Below are 26,987 nucleotides of genomic sequence, written 5' to 3' on the forward strand. Positions count from 1 at the left end.
AGTGACCCAGAGCCGGGATCGAACCTGGGACCTCGGCATTATGCAGTGGTGACCCCCTATGCCATCGTACTGCCCTAGACTTACGGTACAGCTTAATGCTGTTGGAATCATGGAATCATAGAAAAGTTACAGCACAGAAGTAGGCCATTCAGCCCATCTTGTCCATGCCAGCCCAAGGACACCCAGGTACCTTTTCTAATCCCACCTTCCTGCACCCATGGGGAATGTTATGGATGTTATATTTGGACAGTTCTTTGTGAGCCCAGCCGGTCATTTCACTTGTCTGTCCACACTGGCATGGTCCATGATATGTTCACATATTCCACTTGCCAATGGTAAGCAGTGATACTTTCGCCATCTTTATACTTGTTGCTAACTGCTGTAACGGGATCCCATCAGTGGTGCGGAAACTGGCCAGGTTATGTGAAGCTGGTAATGTTTCAGATGCCGTTTTTTTTAGCCCTTTTCTCGCACCATGGAGGTGAGCAATGTCATTCTGAAGAAGATTGTTCAGTAACTCAGGGGGGTGCTGAGGTTCACTGCAATAACCCTATAGCGTGGGTGGTGTGTCTGCAGGACTGTGGTTACAGCTCCCAGTGTATCCTCACCTGCTGGCCCATCACCTGCCCCCCCCCCCCCCCCCCCCCCCCCCCCCCCCCCGCTCCTATCATCATAGGACTCGACAGCTGTATGAGATGAATTGGTAGGTGATGTGTCATAACTAACACGTGAAACAGGTTATAGTGAATGAGAGTCACCCCTATCAGCCTCACGCTCTCATGCAGGCACATCTGAATAGCACAGTGAATAGCCAGTCGGAATGGCTGGAGATGACTCTGGAGATCATGGGTGACCTTGGTACCTTGAATACCTGACCACACTCTTAGTGCTCCACAACACTTTGCTTAATCACGTTTGTGACCTTTGAATTTCTATTGAAAGCTTCTTCCCACTCTTTTGAGTAACACTTTGCTTACAAGGCTAGGCAAATCCTAACTCACCGATGGGGAGGCACATTAGCTACCCTCATCTTTCTTTGTCTGCCTATTGAGATAGTGTTCCATGCTGTCACATGCAAACAACTAGCTGGGGCTGTAGTGATCTCGGTCTATCAATATACATGATCAATATATGTAATGCTAGTACAGGCAATATTGAATACTAGATGTCTCACTGTCAGGACCTATATTAATAGCTTTCCCACTCTTTCTGATGGTGTGTGTATCAGGAGTGCAGAGAGAACAGACACAGGAAAGCTGTGAAGAGAAGTTATTAGTTATCAAAGCATTGTGTTGTATAATTTAATTAGTTATCTCTACAATTGTTTCTTTGTTTTACTAGTTGAGTATTAAGGAAAAAGAACTTACAATATTTATTTATATTACTCAATAAATTAGTTTATCTTTATAAGAAGATTACTGCTCATTTCAACAACTCGGCTGGTTCAAAAGAGTAATATATATATTACACAAAGTAATATAACGGGCCACAAGTGAAGCTTGGGAGCAGGGCAGGAGCAATGAAAGGTGAACTGCTCCAAAGAGTGCAACAGCCCCCCCCCCCCCCACTTTAACAGAGGTATGAATTATCCTAGATGCATCCCATACAGGCAGGGGTTGGTTTGCTCAAATGGCTGGATGGCTGGCGTATGGTGCAGAGTCGCACCAACAGCGCAGATTCAAATCCTGTACTAACGAGGTGAGCCTTGAGGCCTACCTCCTTGCCTTGCCCATTGTGATATTGCAGCACAATCATGATTAACAGCCCTTGGACATTGAGGAGACTGGATTAAAAGTGTGAGTGACTGCCTTCACAAGAAAAGGGTAAGAAAGAAAATCAAAAGGAAAACAGTGCTGAAGAACTGCTGTATTGTTGGAGATGGCATCCTTTGAATGAGACATTATGGCCAGCATTTTACTCTCCCGTTTTCATCGAACATGAATGGCGATGGGGGTGAAAAGTCGCAAGAGGCATTTTGCATTGGCAGGAATTCCAGTGGCAATTGTCCCCACCCCCCACCCCCCCACCAGTGACCGAACGGGATTTCCAACATTGAATGTCAGAAACCCCATCAGAATAAATTTAAATCTAACTATCAGGCTCTGCGTCTGACCATTCCACCCCCTCCCTTCACATTTATGACTGTTGCCCCACAGCGTGCATCTGGCGGGCAGAACCTGCCAGATGAGCTCAGGTTAATGCATCGCTCAGGAGCGAGAGAGTCATACCCAGGCATGACGCCCTGGCACTGCCCCCCCAGCACTGCCCCGTGATACTGCCCCCTGGCATGGGGGGGATACTGCATGGGGGGGAGGGGGGGCATAGGGGAGGGTGCATCGTGTGAGTGTTTTGTTTTTACCTTTGGGTATCGGAGCAGCCTTTAAAAATAGCAGCCTAAACTTTTAAAAAGCCAAGTTGCTGGCGGGGCAGGCTCAATGAAGTTGTGGGACCCAACACTTGGGTTTTCTCTTTTCAGAGTTCCTCATGATACGGCAGTGAAAGCAGCCACTGAGGTCGGCAGCTGCAATGCCGCTTTCCGCACCCACTGCGACACTCTGCATGAAAATGAGAAAATTCCATCCTAAACCCTGTCGGCCCTCTCAGGTGGATGTAAAAGGTCTCATGGCAAAATTTTGAGGAACGGTCGATGCCCTTACCAATATTAATCCCTTAATCAACATCAATTCAAAAATAAAATGGCTTTATCATTATTGGCCTTGCTGTGCACCAATTGCCTGCCATGTCCTACAATACAACAGTGACAATACCTCAAAGTACTTAATGGGCTGTAAAGAGCTTTGGAACCACCTGCGATTGTGAAAGTTGCTGTATAAATGCAGGTAATTCTTTCTTTTCCTTGCACCTGTTGGGAACGTGGAGTTAGGCCCATTGATGTAAGAGGACAGCATGCCCAGAAAATCTCATTTCTCTTCCTTTCTTTCCTACACAAGCAGACAAATGAACATGTATGAACTCAGTACCTGTGCTAGCCAGAGTACATCCAGATTCTTCATCACCCGCCGTAGTGTCTGAGCAATCAAGAAGATGAAGAGAATAGCCATCAGCTGAAAAGTCATCATAATGTAGGACACATACAAGATCTTCACCATGAAAGGCGTGTACTTTTCATAATTTAGTGGGATGTCGAGGAGTCCAAAAAAGAGCATGAACATCAGGAAAATCAGATTCTTATAGTCATTAAAGCGAATCCACTGGGAAGGATCGAGCTCCTGAAATGACATGTATATGGCTGGAATGAAACAAAATCACTGTCAGCACCAAACTCGGAACCTCGCTGCCAAATTAAAACATTCATCAAAAAAAAACACACACGAGACTTGCGGTGAAGATAATATTGCATGTAATCAAGGGGAGCTTGGCCATTTGGATAGAGGGAGCAGGGGAGTAGGAAACAAGGAGCATGCCACAATTCCAAAATTTGCAGATGACATTAAACATGGAAGCAAAGCCATCAGTAGGACATAGGCAGGTTGGTGGAATGGACGGACCCATGACAGATGATATTTAATGCAGAGAAAGTGTAAAGTGATTCATTTTGGTAGGAAGAACAAAGGATTCCATTATAAAATAAAGGGTGGAATTCTAATGGGGTTGCAGCAGGAGGGAGACCTGGAGGGTTTATGCACAGAAATTATTGAAGATGGCAGGGCAGGTTGAGAAAGAGGCACAATGGATCGTAGGGCTTATAACTAGAGTGAAAAAGAAAGGAAGTTATGATGAACCTGGGCAGAATTCTCTGCTCCCGCCACTATCAATGGGAATTTCCATTGAAGCCACCCCACGCTGTCGGGAAACCCATGGGCGGGGGTGCATTGCTGCCGAGACCATGGATCCCACCGCCAGTGAAAGGCAAGAGAATTCTGGACACTGGTTCAGCCTCAAGTAGAATATTGGATCCAATTCTGGGCATGTGACGGGTTTAGAGAGAGCACAAGAAAGATGTGTGAGAATGTTTGAGAGACTCCAGTTATATAGATAGATGGGGAAGCTGGGATTTTCTCCTCACAGAAGGTTGAGAGGAGATTTGATCGAGGTGTTCAGAATCATGAGGGAGCTGGACAGAGTAAATAGGAGAAAACGTCCCCGTTGGCGAAAGGGGTGAGAACCAGAACACATGGATCTAAGGTGATGGGGCAAAGAACTACTCAGAAAAATGTTTTATGCAACGAATGTTTAGACTCTGGAATACACAGCCCGAGAGTGTGGTGGATTCAATAGTGGCTTTCCAAAGGGAACGGCATTGGCCCTGAAGGGAAAACTTTGCAGGGCCACAGGGAAAAGGCAGGGGTGTGAGACTAGTTAAACTGCTCTGCAGAGAACCGGCATAAACTCCTCCTATGCTGCAACAATTCTTAGATTCTAATTCCATAAAAGGTGTTTTCTTGGAAAGGGCGGGGGTGGGGGGAAGGGGGGCGGTCGGTGAGCAGTGTTCCTCAGAGGTCTTCTGTGACATCTATACACAAACATCGAGTCATAGGAATTGGCAGAAGAATACAGAATTTGCAAATAACACCGAATTGCAGAGCTTGGCTCTGTGTAACTGCGTAAAATATTGCCAAAGATAGAGGAAGGACAGAGATAGGGCAGATAAGTGGTGAATACAGTCTGATGCAAAATAAAAAGGTGAGCAATTCCATGAAATAAAATGCATCATTTAAAGTGGAGTAGAAGAGGCAACCTAATGGGAAGCTACACAAGTCAAAAAAAAGATTTCGCAAACAGGAAAGGCAAATCTAATCATGATTTTTGTTTAGAAATAGGTGAGAATGTTGAACTTATACAGTGCCTTTGTTATCATAGAATCATAATAGTGTTGGAAGAGGCCATTCGGCCCATTATGCCATCGTTAGCATGTTTTTCTTTTCACTTACGGAACATGGATGTCACTGGCCTAGACAGGAGGGGGTTAAGCACCAGGTGAGGGCGGAATCCTTCCATACTTGCATTTTTTGGGACAAGTCCCCTGTCTGCATGTTGGCTTGGTACAGTCAGGCAGGCAGAGTCCTGGGAAAGGCTGCACGCCAAGGTAGGTACGATCCCCAGTTTGGGAAGAGTTTGACTCCAGGAATGTAGAGATGTTTGATCTCAAACCCCAGGAGTGCAGGAAAGTCTGATTTTGGATCCCAGGGGTCTTTCAATGGAAGGGAAGGGTTCTGGTGCAAGGGGCAGAGATTGAGGGGCCGGCTGATGCAAGCATTTCTTTTTTTGTAAATTCATTTTTACGGGATGCGGACTTCGCTGGCTGGGCCAGCATTTGTTGCCCATCCTTAATTGCCCTTGAGAAGGTGGTGGTGACCTGCCTTCTTGAACCGCTGCAGTCCATGTGGTGCAGGTACACCACAGTGCTGTTAGGGAGGGAGTTCCAGGATTTTGATCTAGTGACAATGAATATTGTCAATATATTTCCAAGTCAAGGTGGTGAATGATTTGGAGGGGAACTTCCAGGTGGTTGTGTTCCCATGTATCTGCTGCCCTTGTCTTTCTAAATGGCAGTGGTCGTAGATTTTGAAGGTGCTGCCTAAGGAGCCTTGGTGAGTTGCTGCAGTGCATCTTGAAGATGGTACACACGGCTGCTACTGTGTGCCGGTGGTGGAGGGAGTGAATATTTGTGGATGGGGTGCCAATCAAATGGACTGCTTTGTCCTAGATGATGCAAAACCTCTTGAGTGTTGTTTGAGCTGTTCTCCTCCAGGCAAGGGTAGAGAATTCCATCACACTCCTGACTTGTGCCTTATAGATGGTGGGCAAGCTTTGGGGAGTCAGGAGGTGAGTACACATCACAGGATTCCTAGCCCCTGACCTGCTCTTGTAGCCCCAGTATTTATTTTAGTACCGTTCAGTTTCTGGTCAATGGTAGCCCTTAGGATGTTGCCAGTGGGGGATTCAGCAATGGTAATGCAATTGAATGTCAAGGGGCGGTGGTTAGATTCTCTCTTGTTGGAGATGGTCATTGCCTGGCACTTGTGTGATACAAATGTTACTTAACCCTTGTCAGCCCAAGCCTGGTTATTGTCCAGGTCATGCTGCATTTATGCGAGCACTGCTCCAGTGTCTGAGGAGTTGTGAATGGTGCTGAACATTGTGCAATCATCAGCAAATACCTCCACATCTGACCCACAAGAAGTGCTGTAAAGACACGCCCCTTCACCTCAGATGCTCCCCTCTCGCTGTTAGGTTTCTCGAAACTGGGCAGGTCGCAGTTAACTTAGCAAACTGATTAAATCAGAGTCTGCCAGCCTCACCTATGCATTGGAATTGCCAACTTGATTTCTGGTAATGGACTGGCTGACTTGGGTTTGAACCAGAATTGGGCAAGTTGGATTCCTTTCTTCCAATCTGATCCTGACCCAGCTGTTTTTGTGTGTTAATATCCAGAGCGGGAGGGCGAGGGCTCTGTTGGAGAATGTTGACAGGATATTTGATGGGGGCCAATTTCCAAGTTGTAACATTGTGATTATATGATACCATTGTAGTAAATTCTTCAGTTAAAACCCTAAACAGAAAAGTGGAGAATGTCGCGTTTATTGTTTTAACAAAATTACAATCAAAATGGGGCAATACATCACTTTGGATAATTACCTGTTGTAAATCCGATAAGCACCATCACCATTAATATCACAAACGTCAAGAATTTCTCCAAAATAATCTGAGAAGCAATTAAAGAAAGCTTTTCATTGACATTTTCTGCAAAGGATGTTGCATATTGTCTGGGTCTACATTGCTAATGTTGCCTAGCGACAACATATATTGAAAATTCAGGACACAGCTGCTCGTGAATTTCCTGACCATAAACAACGGGCTGGATTCTCCCAAAATGAGACTATGTTCCCACGCCGGCGTAAAAATGGTGGAGCTTTACTCCCGAAATTCCGATAAAAATGTTGAGCTAATTCAATGCCCTGCAGGGGGCTAGCAGGGACCCGGAGCAAATCTCGCAGCTTTAGCTGCGGATACGGGCCCCCGCACATTCGGTTTGGATGCACAGGGCAGCGGCCTCCAGCGGCAGCGTCGATTTCTGTGCCACGCACAGAAAGGAGACCCTCCCGATTGGCCGCGCGCCCGAGCTTCTAACCCCGCAGATTTAATCCCCGGCCGGCTACAAGGTCCCCCCTGGCCTCCGATCCCCCTTAGTCCCCGCTGAGTCCACAGCCTCCACACCAGCATCCCGATCGGCAATAGGTGGTTAGTTCCACGCCGTCGGGAATTCAGCCAGTCGGGAGCGGAGGAATGCTGGGCGGGCCTCTGTCAATGGGCCCCCGGCCGCAGGCCCCGGAGAATCACCGAACCGGCGCCAGGCTGATTACAGCACGAAAGTGGATTCTCCGCCCCCGCGTTTGCCGCGATTTTGGCGCGGGGCTGCGGAGAATCCAGCCCAATATATATGGAAATGCCTCCATTAAAGAAATAAACAAAGGAACGTTGCACAAATGCATCAACACTATTAAATGTGAATGTCACCAGAGTCCTCGAAAACCATAAGCTGCTTTCCCCTTTGAGGGGGAGAGCTGACTGGTTCTGATTTAACCTGAGGGTCGCCACACCTCAGGCAAGGGTCAAGGTTGGAAATGCGGAGCCTTCACGGATAACCTCGGGAATTGAACCCGGGCTGTTGGTTTCACTCTGCATCTCAGACAAGCCGTCAAACCGATTGAGCTAACCAGACTCCTTGATCACTATTTACTGACCTACAGTCACTTGTGGTCTGAGAGGTTTTCATTCCATTTCATTTTAACAGTCTTTCACCATTTCTTTCTCTCTTGTGTTTCTTTATATATATTTAACACCCCCCCCCCCACACACACACACACATCTTATCCACCTTCCCTTACCCTTTCTCCCCTTTGCTTCCCCCTTCCCCTCCCCCCACATCTACATCTGTCACAGTTCATCCTCTGATGTTATTTTTCTGCTGTTTGGCCTTTCACACCTTTTGTTCTCTCTGGGGACTGCCATTAGCACTCTTTCCCTTGGTTTCTGTGGCCATTAGCACCTGGTTTCCCTGGGTTACTGTGGCTATGACTCACCTTTCATTCTCACTCCACAGTATAAATATTTCCCACTTTTTCTGTATTATAACTTTGACAAAGGATCACCTGGACTCGAGACGTTAGCTCTTTTCTCTCCCTACAGATGCTGTCAGACCTGCTGAAGTTTTCCAGCACTTTCTCTTTGGTTTCAGATTCCAGCATCCACAGTAATTTGCTTTTATTAAATGTCATCTAACTCACTGATCTTCCGTGGCCTCCCGCTCCTTCTCGGTGTTCCCCCGATTGCAAATCAGGAGTGGAAGTGGCCTGCTGCTTAACTCATCCTCTGCCCTGTGATGCCATTGGAGGCCTTCCTTTGGAGGGCCTGGGCCTGGATAGGTACGGCCGACTTTTGAGTCTTACGGGTGACGATGATGTTTCAGCCTGTTTTACCCGCTGCCCAGCAAATGTGCCAGTGTCAGTGTAGCACCATCGATCACACACGAGGCGAGACGTAAAGAACTTCAATCGAGGCTTTATTGAGCAGACTTGTTCAGACTCGTTCCCCAGCAGCTCAGTCACAGAATGCAGCTGCGGGGGATTAAACCCAGGTTCTTATACCCCGCCTATCTGGGTGGAGCCCAGTAGGCGGCGGATCCAATCGGGATCCAGCATCTGTCCTCCAATAGCTCCTCGGCATTCGTGGTGTACCGTATTACCCTTAATACATATCACCACATTCTCCCCTTGTTAAAAAAGAACCCGGCCGGGTGGTGGGTGGTATGGTGGTAGGGGTTTACAGGGTCGGTACCTTAACCATTGAACTATATACTGGGCCATCGAATTATTCACATTTTACCCGATTTGCAGCGTTAACTATTTACAACAATGCCGCTTTACTGGGCACCTGAATTATATACATCTTAAGCCGATTCGATGAGTCGAGATGGTGCTCTGGTCGCCCTTTCCGATCGTCTCAGCCCGGGTGGTGGTGGTGGTGCTGGCTCGGGTCCGGTCGACTCTGGGAGCATCGCGCTGTCCCCTTCTGTTTCCTTGCTCCTGGACGGGCCTGGGAGGAGAACCGATCCCCCCGGGAAGGGGGTGGCTGTGGGGTGCACCAGCGGGAGTGAGAGGGAGGTGATTTGTATTGGGGGGGGGGAGCTCCGGCGGGCGGCAGGTCCCGCAGAGAGACCGTGTCCTGTCGGCCGTCTGGGTACGCCACGTAGGCGTACTGCGGGTTTGCGTAGAGTAGATGTACCTTTTCCACCAGCGGGTCTGATTTGTGCGCCCGCACATGTTTCCGGAGCAGGATGGGTCCCGGGGCTGCCAGCCAGGTCGGAAGTGACGTTCCAGAAGCGGACCTCCTGGAGAAGACAAGGAGGCGCTCGTGAGGCGTTTGGTTAGTGGTGGTACACAGCAGGGACCGGATAGAGCGAAGGGCATCCGGGAGGACTTCCTGCCAGCGGGAAGTTGGGAGACTCCTAGATCGTAGGGCCAGTAGGACGGTCTTCCAGACCGTTCCGTTCTCCCTCTCTCCCTGCCCGTTCCCCCGGAGGTTGTAGCTGGTCGCCCTGCTCGAGGCTATGCCCTTGCTGAGCAGGAATTGACGCAGCTCGTCACTCATGAAGGAGGACCCCCTGTTGCTATGGATGTAGGCGGGGAAACCGAACAGGGTAAAGATGGTGCCGAGGGCTTTAATGACCGTGGCCGCGGTCATGTCGGGGCAGGGGATGGCGAAGGGGAAGCGGGAGTATTCGTCAACGACGTTAAGAAAGTACGTGTTGCGATCGGTGGAGGGGAGGGGGCCTTTGAAGTCCAAACTGAGGCGTTCAAAGGGACGGGAAGCCTTTATCAGGTGCGCTCTATCTGACCTGAAAAACTACGGTTTGCATTCTGCGCAGATTTGGCAGTTCCTGGTGACTGTTCGGACGTCCTTGACGGAGTAAGGGAGGTTGCGGGCCTTTATGAAGTGGTAGAAACGAGTGACCCTCGGGTGGCAGAGGTCCTCGTGGAGGGCTTGGAGACGGTCCACTTGTGCGTTGGCACAAGTGCCGCGAGATAGGGCATCGGACGGCTCGTTCAGCTTTCCGGGACGGTACAAGATCTCATAATTGCAGGTGGAGAGTTCGATCCTCCACCACCGGATCTTGTCGTTCTTTATCTTGCCCCGCTGTGCACTATCGAACATGAAGGCTACCGACCGTTGGTCAGTGAGGAGAGTGAATCTCCTACCGGCCAGGTAATGCCTCCAATGTCGCACAGCTTCCACTATGGCTTGGGCCTCCTTTTCTACTGAGGAGTGACGAATTTCTGAAGCGTGTAGGTCCGGGAGAAAAAGGCCACGGGTCTACCCGCTTGGTTGAGCGTGGCCGCCAGAGCTACGTCGGACGCGTCGCTCTCGACTTGGAAGGGGAGGGACTCGTCAATGGCGCGCATCTTGGCCTTTGCGATATCCGTTTTGATGCGGCTGAAGGCCTGGCGGGCCTCTGTCGACAGGGGAAAAGTAGTGGACTGGATTAGTGGGCGGGCCTTGTCTGCGTACTGGGGGACCCACTGGGCGTAATAAGAAAAGAAGCCCAGGCAGCGATTCAGAGCTTTGGTACAGTGGGGGAGAGGGAACTCCATGAGGGGGCGCATGCGTTCGGGGTCGGGGCCTATCACTCCATTACGCACTACGTAGCCAAGGATGGCTAGACGGTCGGTGCTAAACACGCATTTTTCCTCGTTGTAGGTGAGGTTGAGGGCATTAGCGGTCTCGAGGAATTTGCGGAGGTTGGCGTCGTGGTCCTGCTGGTCGTGGCCGCAGATGGTGACGTTGTCAAGGTACGGGAACGTGGCCCGTAAACCATGCTGGCCGACCATTCGGTCCATCTCCCATTGGAAGACCGAGACTCCGTTCGTGACGCCGAATGGAACCCTTAATAAGTGGTATAGCCGCCCGTCTGCTTCGAAGGCAGTGTACTTGCGGTCACCGGGGCGAATGGGGAGCTGGTGGTAGGCGGACTTAAGGTCCACGGTGGAGAAGACCTTGTACTGTGCAATCCAATTGACCATGTCGGATATGCGGGGAAGAGGGTACGCATCTAGCTGCGTGTACCTGTTGATGGTCTGACTGTAGTCTCCGACCATCCTTTGCTTCTCCCCTGTCTTCACTACTACCACCTGGGCTCTCCAGGGACTATTGCTGGCCTGGAGTATGCCTTCCTGAAGCAGCCGCTAGACTTCGGACCTGATAAACGTCCAGTCCTGGGTGCTGTACAGTCTGCTCCTCGTGGCGACGGGTTTGCAATCTGGGGTGAGGTTCGCAAACAGGGAGGGCGGTTCGACCTTGAGTGTCGCGAGGCCGCAGATAGTCAGTGGGGGTATAGGGCCGCCAAATTTGAATGTTAAGCTCTGGAGGTTGCATTGGAAGTCCAACCCCAGGAGGGTGGGAGCACAGAGGTGGGGAACGATGTACAGCTGGTAATTTTTGAACTCTCTCCCCTGCACCGTTAGGTTTGCGATGCAGAACCCTTTGATTTCAACGGAGTGGGACCCGCCGCCAGGAAGATTTTTTGGGTGCTTGGCCGAATTACAGCGTCTTACCGTGTCCGGGTGAATAAAACTCTCTGTGCTCCCCGAGTCGATCAAACACGGCGTCTCGTGCCCGTTCACCAGCACCTTTGTCGTTGTTGTCTGGAGCGTCCGGGGCCGCGACTGGTCGAGGGTCACCGATGCCAAACGTGGTTGGTTTATCAGATCGTTGTCTTCAGGCAGTGTGGAGCCGTCCACGCTGGGGTCCTTGCCTGACAGCCAAGATGGCGGCGTCCATGGATGGCACGCGGTTGGGGCTGGACAAAATGGCCGCTCCCATGAGTCGCACGCGGCCGGGGGTGGACAAAATGGCCGCTCCCATGGATCGCACGCGGCCCGTGGGTAGGAAGATGGCGGCGCCCGTCCCCCCTCGTGGTGTCCGGGGTCCAAAATGGCGGCGCCCGTTGGCTGCCCGTGGCTCGCTGGGGGGGTTGAGCCCGTGGTCCCATTTGTTCCCCGGAGATAGCGGCAACCCCACGGGACTGGCACACCGCTGCCTAGTGCCCCTTTTTACCGCAGCTTTTGCAGGTGGCCGAGCGGGCCGGGCAGCGCTGGCGGGGGTGTTTTGGCTGCCCGCAAAAGTAGCAGCGGGCCCCCCCCGGGTGGTCTGGCTGCGCACGCTTGCGGAGGGGTTGGGGTTGCCGGGGAGTCGGTTGCGGCGGGGGTCCACGGAGCCCAAGGGGCTGCAGCGCGGTCGGGGGCATAGGCGCGGGCGTTTTGGGAGGCCACGTCGAGGGAGGCTGCAAGGACCCGTACCTCTGTGAGTCCGAGAGAGTCTTTCTCTAAAAGTCTCTGGCGAATTTGCGACGATGCCAAACCTGCTACGTAAGCGTCTCTGATCAGGAGGTCCGTATGTTCGTTCACCGTAACCGCTGGGCAGTTGCAGTTTCGTCCCAGGATCGCTAGAACATTGAAGAAATCGTCTAGCAATTCCCCGGGGATTTGTCGTCTCGTCGCAAGCTGGTAGCGCGCGTAGACCTGGTTGACGGGCTTAATGTAGATTTCCGTCAGCAAGTTGAGCGCCGCTGGGAATTCTTCCGCGCCCTCGACGAGTGAGTAGATTTCGGGACTCACCCTAGAATGCAGGACCTGCATCTTCTGGTCTTCTGTTGGTCTGCCGGGGGCCGTTCGGAGGTACCCCTCAAAGCACACCAGCCAGTGTTTAAACGCCGATGTTGCATTAGCTGCGTGGGGGCCGATTCGCAGGCACTCCGGGGTGAACCGGACCTCCATATTCCTTTTTAAATCTGCTCAATAAATTGTAGCACCATCGATCACACACGAGGCGAGACGTAAAGAACTTCAATCGAGGCTTTATTGAGCAGACTTGTTCAGACTCGTTCCCCAGCAGCTCAGTCACAGAATGCAGCTGCGGGGGATTAAACCCAGGTTCATATACCCCGCCTATCTGGGTGGAGCCCGGTAGGCGGCGGATTCAATCGGGATCCAGCATCTGTCCTCCAATAGCTCCTCGGCATTCGTGGTGTACCGTATTACCCCTAATACATACCACCACATTCAGGTGAGGGGAATTCAGAAGGGCTGCACTGTTCCAGTGCCTCCCTGCCGGAGGCCCCGGATAGGCCCCATCTCTTCCTCCTCCCTCAGGATGCTCGCTAGCCTCCAGGCAACTGCATGAAATGGAGGGGTAGCTGGAGTCAGCTCTAGTGGTTTCAATGTCATCTGGCACTGCTCGTCCTGGATGCCCGCCATCGTCTGACCGTGGTGTCAGTGCCCTCAGCTATGTTGCTCTGTGACTGGGACATGTCCCTCAGTGAGTTAGCCACATCCCTCGTTGCCTCAGTCATGTCCCTCTGTGACTGTGATATCCATCTGTGACTGGCTATGGTCAGTCAGCACCCGGCAAATGCATTTGATGTCCTCACCCATGACCCTTTGTGAATGGGCCAAGATCTGTAGCGCTGCTGCAATGTTCTTCTGCATCCAGGACATGTCCTCCTGTGTCTGGGCTGTCCTCTCCTGCACCTCAACCGTGGACAGCACAGTGTGTTCCAAGTCTTGGACATCCTGACACATGGCTCTGACTTCTTTCCACAGGCCTTCCACCTCAGACGCCACCCTTTCAGAGTTACCCTGGGTGCCCCCCATATCTCCTGTATCTGAAGGCGAGTGGACTCCTCCAGCTGTCCTTGCAGGCACTGGAATATCGCTGTCACCCCCTGGGTTTGGGCAGCTCTACAACCGTCCATGCCCTCGGGAGTCCCCGCCTCCACCTGATGTGCTGCAGCATGTGTGTGGTGCTCACCAGAGGGTGACCCAGGCACCTGATCGCTACCATTACCGACCGAGGTTGTAGTCTCTGCGCTGTGGGATGGTGCTGGGGAAAGATGTGTCGAGAAATCGGTGTCTCCCCAGAGGCCTGCTCCGGAGTGTTCTGTGGATCTGCAGGGGGGCTGCGACCCCAGATGATCCAGCTTCGTCTGATGGGAATCCTGGAAGACATGTTGGGAAGGCGTGGGAACGCTGTGGGAGAGGAAAGACTCACTTGAGATAGGACATCTGGATAGGACAAGCTACATTGGACTCTCACTTTTTCGGTGCCTGCTGAATTCCATGTCAGCCACTGCCCTCTCCTTGGCTTCCCCCGCGGGTTCCATGACCCTTTCTTCAAAGTGGGGTGTAGACCCGTATGTCAGACATGCCCCCACCCGTCTTCTGATGCTCCCCTCTATTATGGTCCACTTTATCCTTGGTGAGACAGAAAGGAAATTGTGAGATGCCGGCACGTCAGTTTTATTGGGATGTGGTTTGTAGCTGGTGGCTTATGTGGGTAAGGCGTCAGGGCAAAGAGGGCATCAAATGTGTTGGGGGTTCTGGAGGATAGGTTCTGAGGGACCCAAAAAGACCAGGGGCGAAATTCTCCGGAAACGGCGCGATGTCCGCCGATTGGCACCCAAAACGGCGCAAATCAGTCGGGCATCGCGCCGCCCCTAAGGTGCGGAATGCTCCGCATCTTGGGGGGCCGAGCCCCAACCTTGAGGGGCTAGGCCCGTGCCAGACGAATTTCCACCCCGCCAGCTGGCGGAAAAGGCCTTTGGTGCCCCGCCAGCTGGCGCGGAAATGACATCTCCGGGCGGCGCATGCGTGGGAGCGTTAGCAGCTCACGGCATTCCCGCGCATACGCAGTGGAGGGACCCTCTTCCGCCTCCGCCATGGTGGAGACCGTGGCGAAGGCGGAAGGAAAAGAGTGCCACCACGGCACAGGCCCGCCCACGGATCGGTGGGCCCCGATCGCGGGCCAGGCCACCGTAGGGGCACCATCCGGGGCCAGATCGCCCCAGGACCCCGGAGCCCGCCCGCGCCGCCTTGTCCCGCCGGTAAGAGAGGTGGTTTAATCTACGCCGGCGGGACAGGCATTTTAGTGGCGGGACTTCGGCCCATACGGGCCGGAGAATCGCGAGGGGGGGCCCGCCAATTGGCGCGACGCGATTCCCGCCCCCGCCGAATATACGGTGCCGGAGAACTCGGCAACCGGCGGAGGTGGGATTCACGCCAGCCCCCGGTGATTCTCTGACCCGGCGGGGGGTCGGAGAATCTCGCCCCAGGTGTTGGGCGTCTTGAAAAATATTCAGGTAGATAAGTTCCCAGGACCTGATGGGATCTACCCCAGAATACTGAAGGAGGTTGGAGAGGGAACTGCTGAGGCCTTTACAAAAACCTTTGGACCCTCACTGTCTTCAGGTGATGTCCCGGAGAATAGCCAATGTTGTTCCTTTGTTTAAGAAGGGTAGCAAGGATAATCCAGGGAACTACAGGCCGGTGAGCCTTACGTCAGTGGTAGGGAAATTACTGGAGAGAATTCTTCGAGACAGGATCTACTCCCATTTGGAAGCAAATGGACATATTAGCGAGAGGCTGCACAGTTTTGTGAATGGGAGGTCGTGTCTCACTAACTTGATGGAGTTTTTCGAAGAGGTCACAAAGATGATTGATGCAGGTAGGTCAGTGGATGTTGTCTATATGGACTTCAGTAAGGCCTTTGACAAGGTCCCTCATGGCAGACTGGTACAAAAGGTGAAGTCACACGGGATCAGGGGTGAGCTGGCAAGATGGATACAGAACTGGCTAGGTCATAGAAGGCAGAGAGTAGCAATGGAAGGATGCTTTTCTAATTGGAGGGCTGTGACTAGTGGTGTTCCGCAGGGATCAGTCCTGGGACCTTTGCTGTTTGTAGTATATATAAATGATTTGGAGGAAAATGTAACTGGTCTGATTAGTAAGTTTGCAGACGACACAAAGGTTGGTGGAATTGCGGATAGCGATGAGGACTGTCAGAGGATACAGCAGGATTTAGATTGTTTGGAGACTTGGGCGGCGAGATGGCAGATGGAGTTTAATCGGGACAAATGAGGGGGTTAGATAGGGTGGACAGTGAGAGCCTTCTCCCGCGGATGGAAATGGCTGGCACGAGGGGACATAGCTTTAAACTGAGGGGTAATAGATATAGGACAGAGGTCAGAAGTAGGTTCTTTACGCAAAGAGTAGTGCGGCTGTGGACTGCCCTACCTGCTACAGTAGTGAACTCGCCAACATTGAGGACATTTAAAAGTTTATTGGATAAACATATGGATGATAATGGCATAGTGTAGGTTAGATGGCTTTTGTTTTGGTGCAACATCGTGAGCCGAAGGGCCTGTACTGCGCTGTATCGTTCTATGTTCTATGTTCTAAATGTGAGGGAATGCATTTTGGAAGGTCTAATGCAGGTAGAGAATACACAGTGAATGGTAGAACCCTCAAGAGTATTGACAGTCAGAGAGATCTAGGTGTACAGGTCCACAGGTCACTGAAAGGGGCAACACAGGTGGAGAAGGTGGTCAAGAATGCATATGCCATGCTTGCCTTCATTGGCCGGGGCATTGAGTATAAAAATTGGCAAGTCATGTTGCAGCTGTATAGAACCTTAGTTAGGCCACACTTGGAGTATAGTGTTCAATTCTGGTTGCACACTACCAGAAGGATGTGGAGGCTTTAGAGAGGGTGCAGAAGAGATTTACCTGGATGTTGTCTGGTGTGTAGGGCATTAGCTATGAGGAGAGTTTGAATAAACTTGGTTTGTTCTCACTGGAACGACGGAGGTTGAGGAGCGACCTTATAAAGGTCTACAAAATTATGAGGGGCATAGACAGAGTGGATAGTCAGAGGCTTTTTCCTAGGGTAGAGGGGTCAATTACGAGGTGGCATAGGTTTAAGGTGCGAGGGGCAAGGTTTAGAGGAGATGTACGCGACAAGTTTTTTGCACAGAGGATAGTGGGTGCCTGGAACTCGCTGCCGGAGGAGGTGGTGGAAGCAGGGACGATAGTGACGTTTAAGGGACATTTTGACAAATACATGAATAGGATGGGAATAGAGGGATACAGACCCCGGAAGTGCAGAAGATTTTAGTTTAGATGGACAGCATGGTCGGTACAGGCTCTGTCTGTACCACTGACGTAATCGGCGTTGTCTCTGGGCGATTATCTGCAGAAGTACTTCCTGTGTGCCTGCTTTCCTTGGGACTTCCTCGTTACTTGCCTGTGCTGTCCAACTAATCATCAGAAACCATAGGCTCGATTTTACCTTTGTAGGTGGGGTGAGTCCAACAGAAACTGAGGGGGTCACCTGTCGATTGTAGTCATTGTTGTAATGTAGGAAACATGGCAGCCATTCTGTGCACATTGAAACATAGAAAATAGGAGCAGGATTGGATTGGATTTGTTTATTGTCACATGTACCGAGGTACAGTGAAAAGTATTTTTCTGCGAGCAGCTCAACAGATCATTAAGTACATGAAAAGAAAAGGAAATAAAATAAAATACATAATAGGGCAACACAAGGTACACAATGTCACTACATAAGCACTGGCATCGGGTGAAGCATACAGGGTGTAGTGTTAATGAGGTCAGTCCATAAGAGGGTCATTTAGGAGTCTGGTAACAGCGGGGAAGAAACTGTTTTTGAGTCTGTTCGTGCGTGTTCTCAGACTTCTGTGTCACCTGCCCGATGGAAGAAGTTGGAAGAGTGAGTAAGCCGGGTGGGAGGGGCCTTTGATTATGCTGCCCGCTTTCCCCAGGCAGCGGGAGGTGTAAATGGAGTCAATGGATGGGAGGCAGGTTCGCGAGATGGACTGGGCGGTGTTCACGACTCTGAAGTTTCTTGCGGTCCTGGGCCGAGCAGTTGCCGTACCAGGCTGTGATGCAGCCAGATAGGATGCTTTCTATGCTGCATCTGTAAAAGTTGGTAAGAGATAATGTGGACATGCCGAATTTTCTTCGTTTTCTGAGGAAGTATAGGCGCTGTTGTGCTTTCTTGGTGGTAGCATCGACGTGGGTGGACCAGGACAGATTTTTGGAGATGTGCACCCCTAGGAATTTGAAACTGCTAACCATCTCCACCTCGGCCCCGTTGATGCTGACAGGGGTGTGTACAGTACTTTGCTTCCTGAAGTCAATGACCAGCTCTTTAGTTTTGCTGGCATTCAGGGAGAGATTGTTGTTGCTACACCACTCCACTAGGTTCTCTATCTCCCTCCTGTATTCTGACTCGTCGTTATTCGAGATCCGGCCCACTATGGTCGTATTGTCAGCAAACGTGTAGATGGAGTTGGAACCAAATTCTGCCACGCAGTCGTGTGTGTACAGGGGGTAGAGGAGGGGGCTAAGTACGGGGCCCCGGTATTGAGGACTATTGTGCAGGAGGTGTTGTTATTCATTCTTACTGATTGTGGTCTGTTGGTCAGAAAATCGAGGATCCAGTTGCAGAGTGGGGAGCCAAGTCCTAGGTTTTGGAGTTTTGATATGAGCAGGTTTACGATATGGTACAGGTTTACTGGAGCTGATGGAGATGTTAAGGTGCGGCAGGACTTTCAGAGGGCGATGTCGCGACACTCCAGCAGATCCATAGGCAATTGGAGGAGTTCTAGAGGCTACAGGTGCTGGAGATGTCGCCGGCAATGCTAGGCACTGAGGCCAACACTGCAAGGGTTGGCAGAATGAGTAAAGGTGTCCAAGTTATTGCGCAGTCAGTGATGACCATGGCTGAGGGTCTCAGCAGAATGTCCAACTCGCTTGGGTTATAACCCAGGACCAGGCCGACCTTAATGAGGTGCTGCTGACATGTCCCCCAAACTGCAGAGTTTGTCCCAGTCGCAGGTGGGCACATTGTCTTGGCCCTGCAGAGCATGGCCCAATCACTGAGGAGCATCGCCAAGGTCATCAACACCATGGTGCAGACATCGGGGAGCTGGCAGAGCCACTTTACGCAAGTGCAGCCGGGGCTTGAACCAGCTGAGCTTCCGTCCCAAGATGAACCCTGGGGCCCTATGGGCACCGGGCGGGAGGAGGGGGCACTGGGTGCTAAACTGTACCCGTCCCATGGAGTGGGAATGGTGGCTGCCAGCTCCCCCAAGTTCCACCACTCTGATGAGGCCACGTCTCGAGCTCAGCACATGGGACAAGGCGGCAGGCACGGCTGTGCATGTGCCATCAACAAGTGCGCCGGGGCCCCCGATCCCAGAACCCCCAGAGGACGCCAGCCAGGGCATCAAAGGCCACCAGACGTGGTAAGCAGCTGGCTGCCTCCACCTCAGATGTCCTTCCTGGGGAGACACCTAGATGTAGTGGTAGAGCTGGGAAGGTGAAGCACGTTATCACTGAGGGCACCGGAGGGAGGGGGAGAGGGTGGGTAGGTAGGGGTGATGGGGGCTTGAGGGGGTGGTGGGGAGAGTGGTGCGGCACCATCAGGAATTGTATGACAACTGTGGCTCATTAAAAACCCTTGAGAACAACCAGTGTGATGCCTCTGTCACTTTATTCTGCCATGTGGGCCGACCTCCGAACACTTGTCCCAACTCTCCAGGCATCACCCCCTCTCTGTTGCACTCACCCAACCTCCAGCCATAGCCATGTCCCCAGTGCTGTGTCACATCCCCTGGGTGTTCGGATGTTGGCTGCTGCGGGTGTGGTGTTGCCTCCCGCAGTGTTCAGGCACAGTGTCCATACATCAAGGTATGATTAGGATGCTAGGCAATGACTCCCACATGCTACATGGCCCGTAACCCCATGTGAATCCACTCACGATTGCCAATTCCCTATTAGCAATAGCCTTCAGGCTCATGGCGAGAGGCCTCAGCAGTCAGTGGGGATTATGGGTGTTCGGTGGGGGTTATGGGTGTTCGGTGGGGGTTATGGGTGTTCGGTGGGGCAGATGGGCAGGGTCCAGGGTTGGCCCCGGAACGGGTACACACATTCCAGGGGTTGGCATGCTGGTGCCGCGCGCTGTTGTGTCCCCCCCCCACCCCCACAGTGCTTCTCCCCCTCCCCCCTTCCCTTGGCAGCCCACCCAGTCGAGGTCCCCCGTCGGGATCTTTGTCTGTGAGCAAAGTTGGCTACTCACCTACTCAGCTCCCCGCGGAAGCTCTTCCGCCAAGTTCATGTTTTTCAAAATGAGGAATAATCGGCGCAAGCGTGAACACTTTCTGGGGAGGCCGATAAAACACGGAAGGCCATTGGATATGGCCATTGGGGCTCCCGTTAATTCTATGGAAATAGGGCTTAATTGTGATTATGGTTTAAGTGTTGATGCTGGGGCAGGTTTAATGGACTTCTCCGACAGCAAACTTGGCGCCGCACCTGAACCAATTCAAGGACCATTAACGGGCTTGCACCGGCGCCACGCTAACACGATCGATTCCAATGAGAAACGGTGCCGGATTCGCCCGGTTCGGGATTGGCACTCAGGAGGCTGACAAGCTGCAGCTGCATCTACACACTTCACTCCCCACACACATCGTCCCAGCTAACAAGATGGCAGCAAAACGAGCGGCACCAGGTTTTACCGACGCAGAACTGGGGACACTGCTGGATGCCATGGAGCAGAGGCAGGCGACCCTGTACCCTGAGGTGGGAAGGAGGTGGCCAGGCCTGGGCGCAGGTGGCAGAGGTCATCAGCGCCATTGGCAACACAGTCAGGACTGACCAGCAGTGCCAAAAGAAACTACACAACCTCCTCAGGCAGCCAGGGTGCCTCGGCAAACTGTGCTCCTAGCACCAACCCCCGTCCCACACACCCATAATCTCTCCCCCCCCACCCAGACGGTAGCCGAACCCCCACCCTGCGCCACATGCCGGCTCTCATACCGGCCGCCATGCACCCCCCCCCACCCCGGCAGAAGGCCGCTCACAACTGCCGAGAGTGGGAGAAGACTCGAGGAGGACTGTTGGACCAGCAGCCCCTCACTGCAGCAGAACAGAGGACATTGGGCGTGGTCGGAGGGCCCGAAGAAAGGGCAGTAGCTGAGGCGGAGATCGGCATTGGGCAAGTAAGTGAGACCTCTCTAGGTTGCGGTTCCCATGGCATGTGTGTCACCCTCCCCAACCCCCCCACCACCACCTCCACCCCCACCCTCACACCACACCACCCCACTATCACGCCATATCACCACTACACCACCATCAACCCCACATCCCCTCTCCACCACCACCACCCCTCCCCCCACACCTCCCTCCCCGCACACTCCCCCACTCCCCTCCAACCGTGATGCAATTAAACGTCCTGTCTTGTACCTTGCATGAGCTGCTGCTCACCACCAAGGGTCCTGTCAGTGACCGGCACCACAGGGACCTCTGGTGCCCATCCCTGCTGCCTGATGTACCATTGGCTGGCACTGCCCTTTCCAGTGGTACGTTCCACAGCCCCCGTCTAGCACCCTCCTGTAGGGGTTACTGTGGGCACTTGGATGGGCCGTGTGATGCACTTCTGGCAGGTGGCGGCCAGTTGGTGGGGGGGGGGGGGGGCAGTTGGAATGTTGGAGGGTGGGTGCAGGGGTGATGGGGTGGAGGGAGGCGGCTGGGGTGCAGGGAGTGGAGGGGTGGGTGCACCCATTTGGCAGGTGTCACTCTGCAGGACCACGGGCCAAGATGGGTAGTCATTGGGATGCGCAGCAAGATGTTTGCCTTGCAGGCCATGGTAATGGGGGTCCATGCATGGACACTCTGGTCTCGTGGGGGGTTACCCTGGCCCCACAGCCCGTCCCCTGGTCACCTGCACACCCCCAGCCCGCCCAGCCAGTGTCGGGACTGGCAACCCACGATCATGCCTCTGCATGTCCTACCTCCTCTCTCTCCCTCATCAGCCACGGCGCCTGTTTCTCGATTTTTAACAGCACAAGTGAACCTCGCCGTCGGGAATTCCCCCGGAGGAGCAGATCATCGCAGAGACCCCAGAGAATACCTGGTCAGGCCAGCTAATGAGTTGAAAACGGTGTTTACTGTACGTGCAGAGTACATCTCATTGACACCGCTATCGAGGCACCGGAGAATTGCAATTTGGTGTTAACCTGGCGCCAGCGGCGGCCACGTTTCGGCGTCAAGTCCGATTTTCTGCCTAATCGCCTTTCCTGATTTTGCCGTCGGCCACCGAAGAATCCCACCCCCTATGCCTGCTGTCTGGTACTGACATTGGGCTATGAAATCCCTTGATTCACATTCTCAGTAAGATCGGCCAGTATACTAGAGGGAATCTCTTCCCCTCACGCACCACTCCCTCTTTGCCAAACATAGTGTAAATTAGTTCGCTTTCTTTGCCTTTGCACAGAAACCTCACTTGCAGTGACGCTTTGGAGCACCCTGTTCCTTCCTGTTTCAATGCGTTCCCTGCTCAATATTAAAAGAACATTTCGGTCTAGAACTATGGACTGTTTGTCCCAAGCGGAGATTCGGTTTGTTTACCTTCTGGAGGAGGATGGCAAATGGCCCAAGTATCCGGAATGCCCGAGCAAAGTATATGGAATTGCACCAGGCCAGGACGATGGCGAGAGCCATGAAGAATCCCTCGGCACCTGCACTTGTCAGCCTTAGAATGGCAATCAGTAGCACCAGGAATGCATAGCAGATTCTGTCAAGGGAAAAGCGGGATCACAAAGATTAAAGTGAGGGAACAAAACTATGGCAGATGGAGAAGTGGAAAAGTATGAAGTTGTCCACTTCGGAACCAAGAAAGACAGACCTGTGTATTTTCTAAAGCGTAAGAAGCTGGCATTTGTGGAGAAGCAGATAGATTTAAGGGTCCCTGTAGACAAATCAGTAAAAACTAGCGGACAGCTCCAATATATAATGAATAAGGAGAATGGAATGTTGGCTTTTACCCCGTGATGTTTGGATTACAAAGGAGTGGAGGTTATGCTCCAGTTATATAATGGTCTGGTTAGACCCCATCCGACATTATTCCATTCAGTTATGGGAATCGCACTTCAGGAAGGACATAAAGGACGGCATTCCCCGGCCTCCCAACCGCATGTTTCTCGGCAGCGGGAGGCGGTACACTGTTCACTGACGGTGAGATTCTGCTCCAGCCGCTGTTAATGGGAATTCCTATTGAAGCCACCCCACACCACTGGGAAACCCGCAGGTGGGGGTTGCGGGGACCAGAGAATCCCGCCGCCAGCGAATGGCCAGTGAATTCAGGCCATATTGAGGAAGCGGGTAAACTGAAGGTATAAATATCTGCAATTTTCCACATTAATATCAGGTTGAACTGGATTTTTTTTATGGCAGACATATTGTTATTCTGCTTACAGTATACCATGGAATGGTCCTCCCAGGACAGTTTTCCCAAAATATCCGGCTGTTCCATATCGTAAGATGTCAGCACTCTAAGGAGAAAAAGATAAAATAAGCAACACAGCTTCGCTGGCTAGGCCAACATTTATTGTCCATCTCTAATTGCCTTTGAGAAGGTGGTGGTGAGCTGTCTTCTTGAACCGCTATAGTCCATGTGGTGTAGGTACACCCACAGTGCTGTTAGGGAGGGAGTTCCAGGATTTCGACCTAGCAACAGTGAAGGAACAGCAAACATATTTCCAATTCAGAATGATGAGTGACTTGGAGGGGAACCTCCAGGTGGTGGTATTCCCATGTGTCTTCTGCCTTCTCCTGCTAGGTAGTAGAAGTTGCAGGTTTGGATGGCGCTGTTAAAGGAACCTTGATGAGTTGCTGCACTGCATCTTGTAGATGGTACACACGGCTGCCACTGTGATATTTCTTAAAATGTAGGGCAGATTTTCAATGATGGAACACTAGAAATAGTAGATGGCATGCCTCAGTCATAGCTCAGTGGCTCACTGTCTCAATCCAAACTCTTACTCCAGAGATTTGACTGCATGATGCAGGTCAATACTCCAGTGCAGTACTGAGGGACTGCAGCACGACTGGAAGTGCCATCTTTCAAATGAGACTTCAAACTTAGGCCCAGCACCCTAAGGGGAACATAATGAATCATATGGCTACCCCAATAACCTGACCAATATTTATCCCTCAACCAATATCATTAAAAAGGTTGTTCTGCCCATTATCACATCGCTGTTTATGGCTGTTGACTTTGCACAAATTGGTTACCGTGTTTCCTTCATTATCGCACTTCAAAAATAAAAGTACTGCATTGGTTATAAAGCACGTTGAAATGCCCTGAGACTGTGAATCATAGAATGGTTACAATACAGAAGGAGGCCATTTGGCCCATTGAGTCTATGCCCCTGCCAGAGCAACCTGGAGTATCATTTCCTGGTCCTCTCCCTGTAGCCTTACAAATATCTTTCCTTCAGGTACCTAACCAATTCCCTTTCAAAATCCCCGATCGAACGTGCCCCCTCGGCAATCCCAGGCACTGAATTCCAGGTCTAAAACACTTGCTGCTTGAAAACATTTTTCCCCATGTCACCTTTCATACATTTGCAATCTATTTAAATCCACATCCACTGCTTCTCAACCTTTCCCTGAATGGGAGCCGGTTCTCTCTATCTACTCTGTCTATAATTTTAAAATCCTCCATCAAATTTCCTCTCAATTTCCAACAAATAAGCTCCTATGGTCCATCCATGTAACTGAAGTCCCTGTAACCTGTCATCCCTGGAACCAATTGAGTAAATCTTTTCTGCACTCTTCCTAGGGTTTTCACATCATTCCAATAGCGCAGAATTGGATACAATACTCAAGTCAAACTGATGCCTTTAGGTTTATCATAACTTGATTTATTTTATGTCTCTATCTATAAAGTCCAGGATCCAATAAGCTTTTTTAACCACTTTTTCAATCTGCCCTTTCACCTTCAACAATTTGTACACATATATCCCCTGGTCTCCCTGTTGCTGCATTCGCTTTTTGTATTGTATCCTTTATTTTCTGGCTTCTCCAGATTATCCGGGTTCTCCGGCCTCCCAGCCACATGGTTCTTGGCAACAGGAGATGGTGGGCCATTTGCTGGTGGGGGATTCTCTGCTCCCGCTGCTGTCAATGGGAATTCCCATTGAAGCCACCCTAAGCCATTGGGGTGCACTGCCGTCAGGACCAGAGAATTCTGTCGCGGCGAACAGCTGGAGAATTCCGGCCATAATCTCTCCCCATTCTTCCCGCCAAAATGTATCACTTTGCACTTCACTGTGGTAAGTTTCACCTGCCACATGATTGGCCATTCCACCCTTCGATATCCTTTCGAGGTCCATCACTACCCTCCTCGCCGTTGACAATACTTCCGGGTTTTGTGCCATCACCATTTATTTTAATTCTGCCGCGTCTAAGTCATTAAAAAGGTCAAGAAAAGCAGTAGTTCCAGTATCAGCCCCTGGGTACACCACTCTATACCTTCCTCCAGTACATCAGTAAACCACTGCTACTCTCTGTTTCCTGTCACTCAGCCAACTTGGTATCATGTTGTCGTTTATTCCATGGGCTTCACTTTTGCTGACAAGCCTATTGGATAGGATCTTGTGCCCTCTCCCATGGTGAGTTTGGTGGCAGAGGGCATTTAATTGGGTGGGAATGTTAGTTCAGCAAAAGTCTGTCAGACAAAGGAAGAAGCTGGAGCCAGTTGTCGGCATTTTCCAGCTTCTCCCAGTGTGGCGGGATCTTCCTGTCCCACTGAGGGTAACCCCCCTCTGTCGGTTCCGCAGCGACAGAGGATGAGAATAACAGGAAAGCCCATCGACAGCGGCAGGACTGGAAGATCTCACCGGCAGCCAATGCCGGGCCACTTCCGCCACCACAAAATACACCGAGGGGTGGGGGGCGGGGAGTGGATCCCAGCCAGTCTGCCATAGAACCATAGAGCTCCGACAGTGCAGAGGGAGGCTATTTGGCCCAAAAAGTTGGCACTGACCCTCTGAGAGAGCACCCTACGTAGTCCACTCACCCGTCCTACTCCCTTAACTCCATAATTTCACCTAACCTGCACCTCTTTGTACACTAAGGGGCAATTTAGCAAGGCCAATTCACCTAACCTGCACCTCTTTGTACACTAAGGGGCAATTTAGCAAGGCCAATTCACCTAACCTGCACCTCTTTGAACACTAAGGGGCAATTTAGCAAGGCCAATTCACCTAACCTGCACCTCTTTGAACACTAAGGGGCAATTTAGCATGGCCAATTCACCTAACCTGCACCTCTTTGAACACTAAGGGGCAATTTAGCATGGCCAGTTCACCTGACCTGCACATCTTTGGACTGTGAGAGGAAACCGGAGCGCCCGGAGAAAACCCACACAGACACAGGGAGAACGTGTAAACTCCACACAGACAGTAAGAAGTTTGCCAGTGCCTGTCAATGGTTAATTTTATCCAGTTAAAGCAAAGCTCTCTCGCACTTGGAACTCTCCAGGGGTGACACAAGTTGATGCATCCCCGTAGAGAGAAGCTCCACTCCATATCAGAGAAATAGAAGCTTGGCTCGTATCGATTTCACTGAAGATTTTCACTGGGATATTTTTTAAGTGTGGTGACAGTTTCCATTCCCCGCACACACCCAACCGAGCAAATAAAAATACTTTCCTTACTTCAACCAGGAGGATGGCAATGGCTCCAAAGACAGAAATGATCTCCCCCACCAAACGGATGTAATCTTTGTTTGATACGTAGCACAGCTGGGATCAAGAGGCAGAGAGTGAGAGTTACATCCATTGCATTGTGACAAAGGATCAACAAGAGGTTAGTGTAGGTGGAATGATTCTAATACAGAAAGCGACTTGCATTGTACTTCTTCACTGGGAGGCGGTTAGGCCCTGTGCAAACCAAAGATGTGGCAGATACTTTAGTCCTTGTATACAACCAGAGGGTGAAGAGTTCTGTGCTTTTTAGTTCTGTCAGTGATACCATAAGCGGGTTTAAAAAATAATAAAACTTCACAAATGTTCCCTTGAAGTCACTATGCCACAGCCACAATCTCTGTGTCAAACATCCAAACAACTTTTTAAACATAACACAAAGAGCAATTGCACATGACTATGTTAAGAGTCTGGATGATAACATCGTTCAAATCTTTCTGTTTCTCTTTTCTCCTCTGTCTCACTGCCTGAATACACTCGATGTAAACAGGATACTCGGGCGGCATTCTCCGACCCCCCGCCGGGTCGGAGAATCGCCGGGGGCTGGCGTGAGTCCCG

The 26,987-nt window shown here is 51.4% G+C and overlaps 1 protein-coding gene across 1 annotated transcript in view; it reads right to left on the bottom strand.

Annotated features, from left to right (window-relative positions):
- The window catches only part of LOC140395366 (transient receptor potential cation channel subfamily V member 6-like), a 201,754-nt gene that overhangs the window by 52,634 nt on the left and 122,133 nt on the right, over positions 1-26,987 (bottom strand). The window contains exons 9-13 of the mRNA XM_072483022.1: positions 26,382-26,468; positions 23,135-23,211; positions 22,289-22,454; positions 6,601-6,667; positions 2,982-3,250 (exon numbers count right to left, since the gene is read on the bottom strand). Coding sequence (XP_072339123.1) covers positions 2,982-3,250; positions 6,601-6,667; positions 22,289-22,454; positions 23,135-23,211; positions 26,382-26,468 — 666 coding nt within the window. The remainder of the gene's footprint in view (positions 1-2,981; positions 3,251-6,600; positions 6,668-22,288; positions 22,455-23,134; positions 23,212-26,381; positions 26,469-26,987) is intronic.

Source organism: Scyliorhinus torazame, chromosome 18 (genome assembly GCF_047496885.1).
Source record: "Scyliorhinus torazame isolate Kashiwa2021f chromosome 18, sScyTor2.1, whole genome shotgun sequence".
Taxonomy (NCBI): domain Eukaryota; kingdom Metazoa; phylum Chordata; class Chondrichthyes; order Carcharhiniformes; family Scyliorhinidae; genus Scyliorhinus; species Scyliorhinus torazame.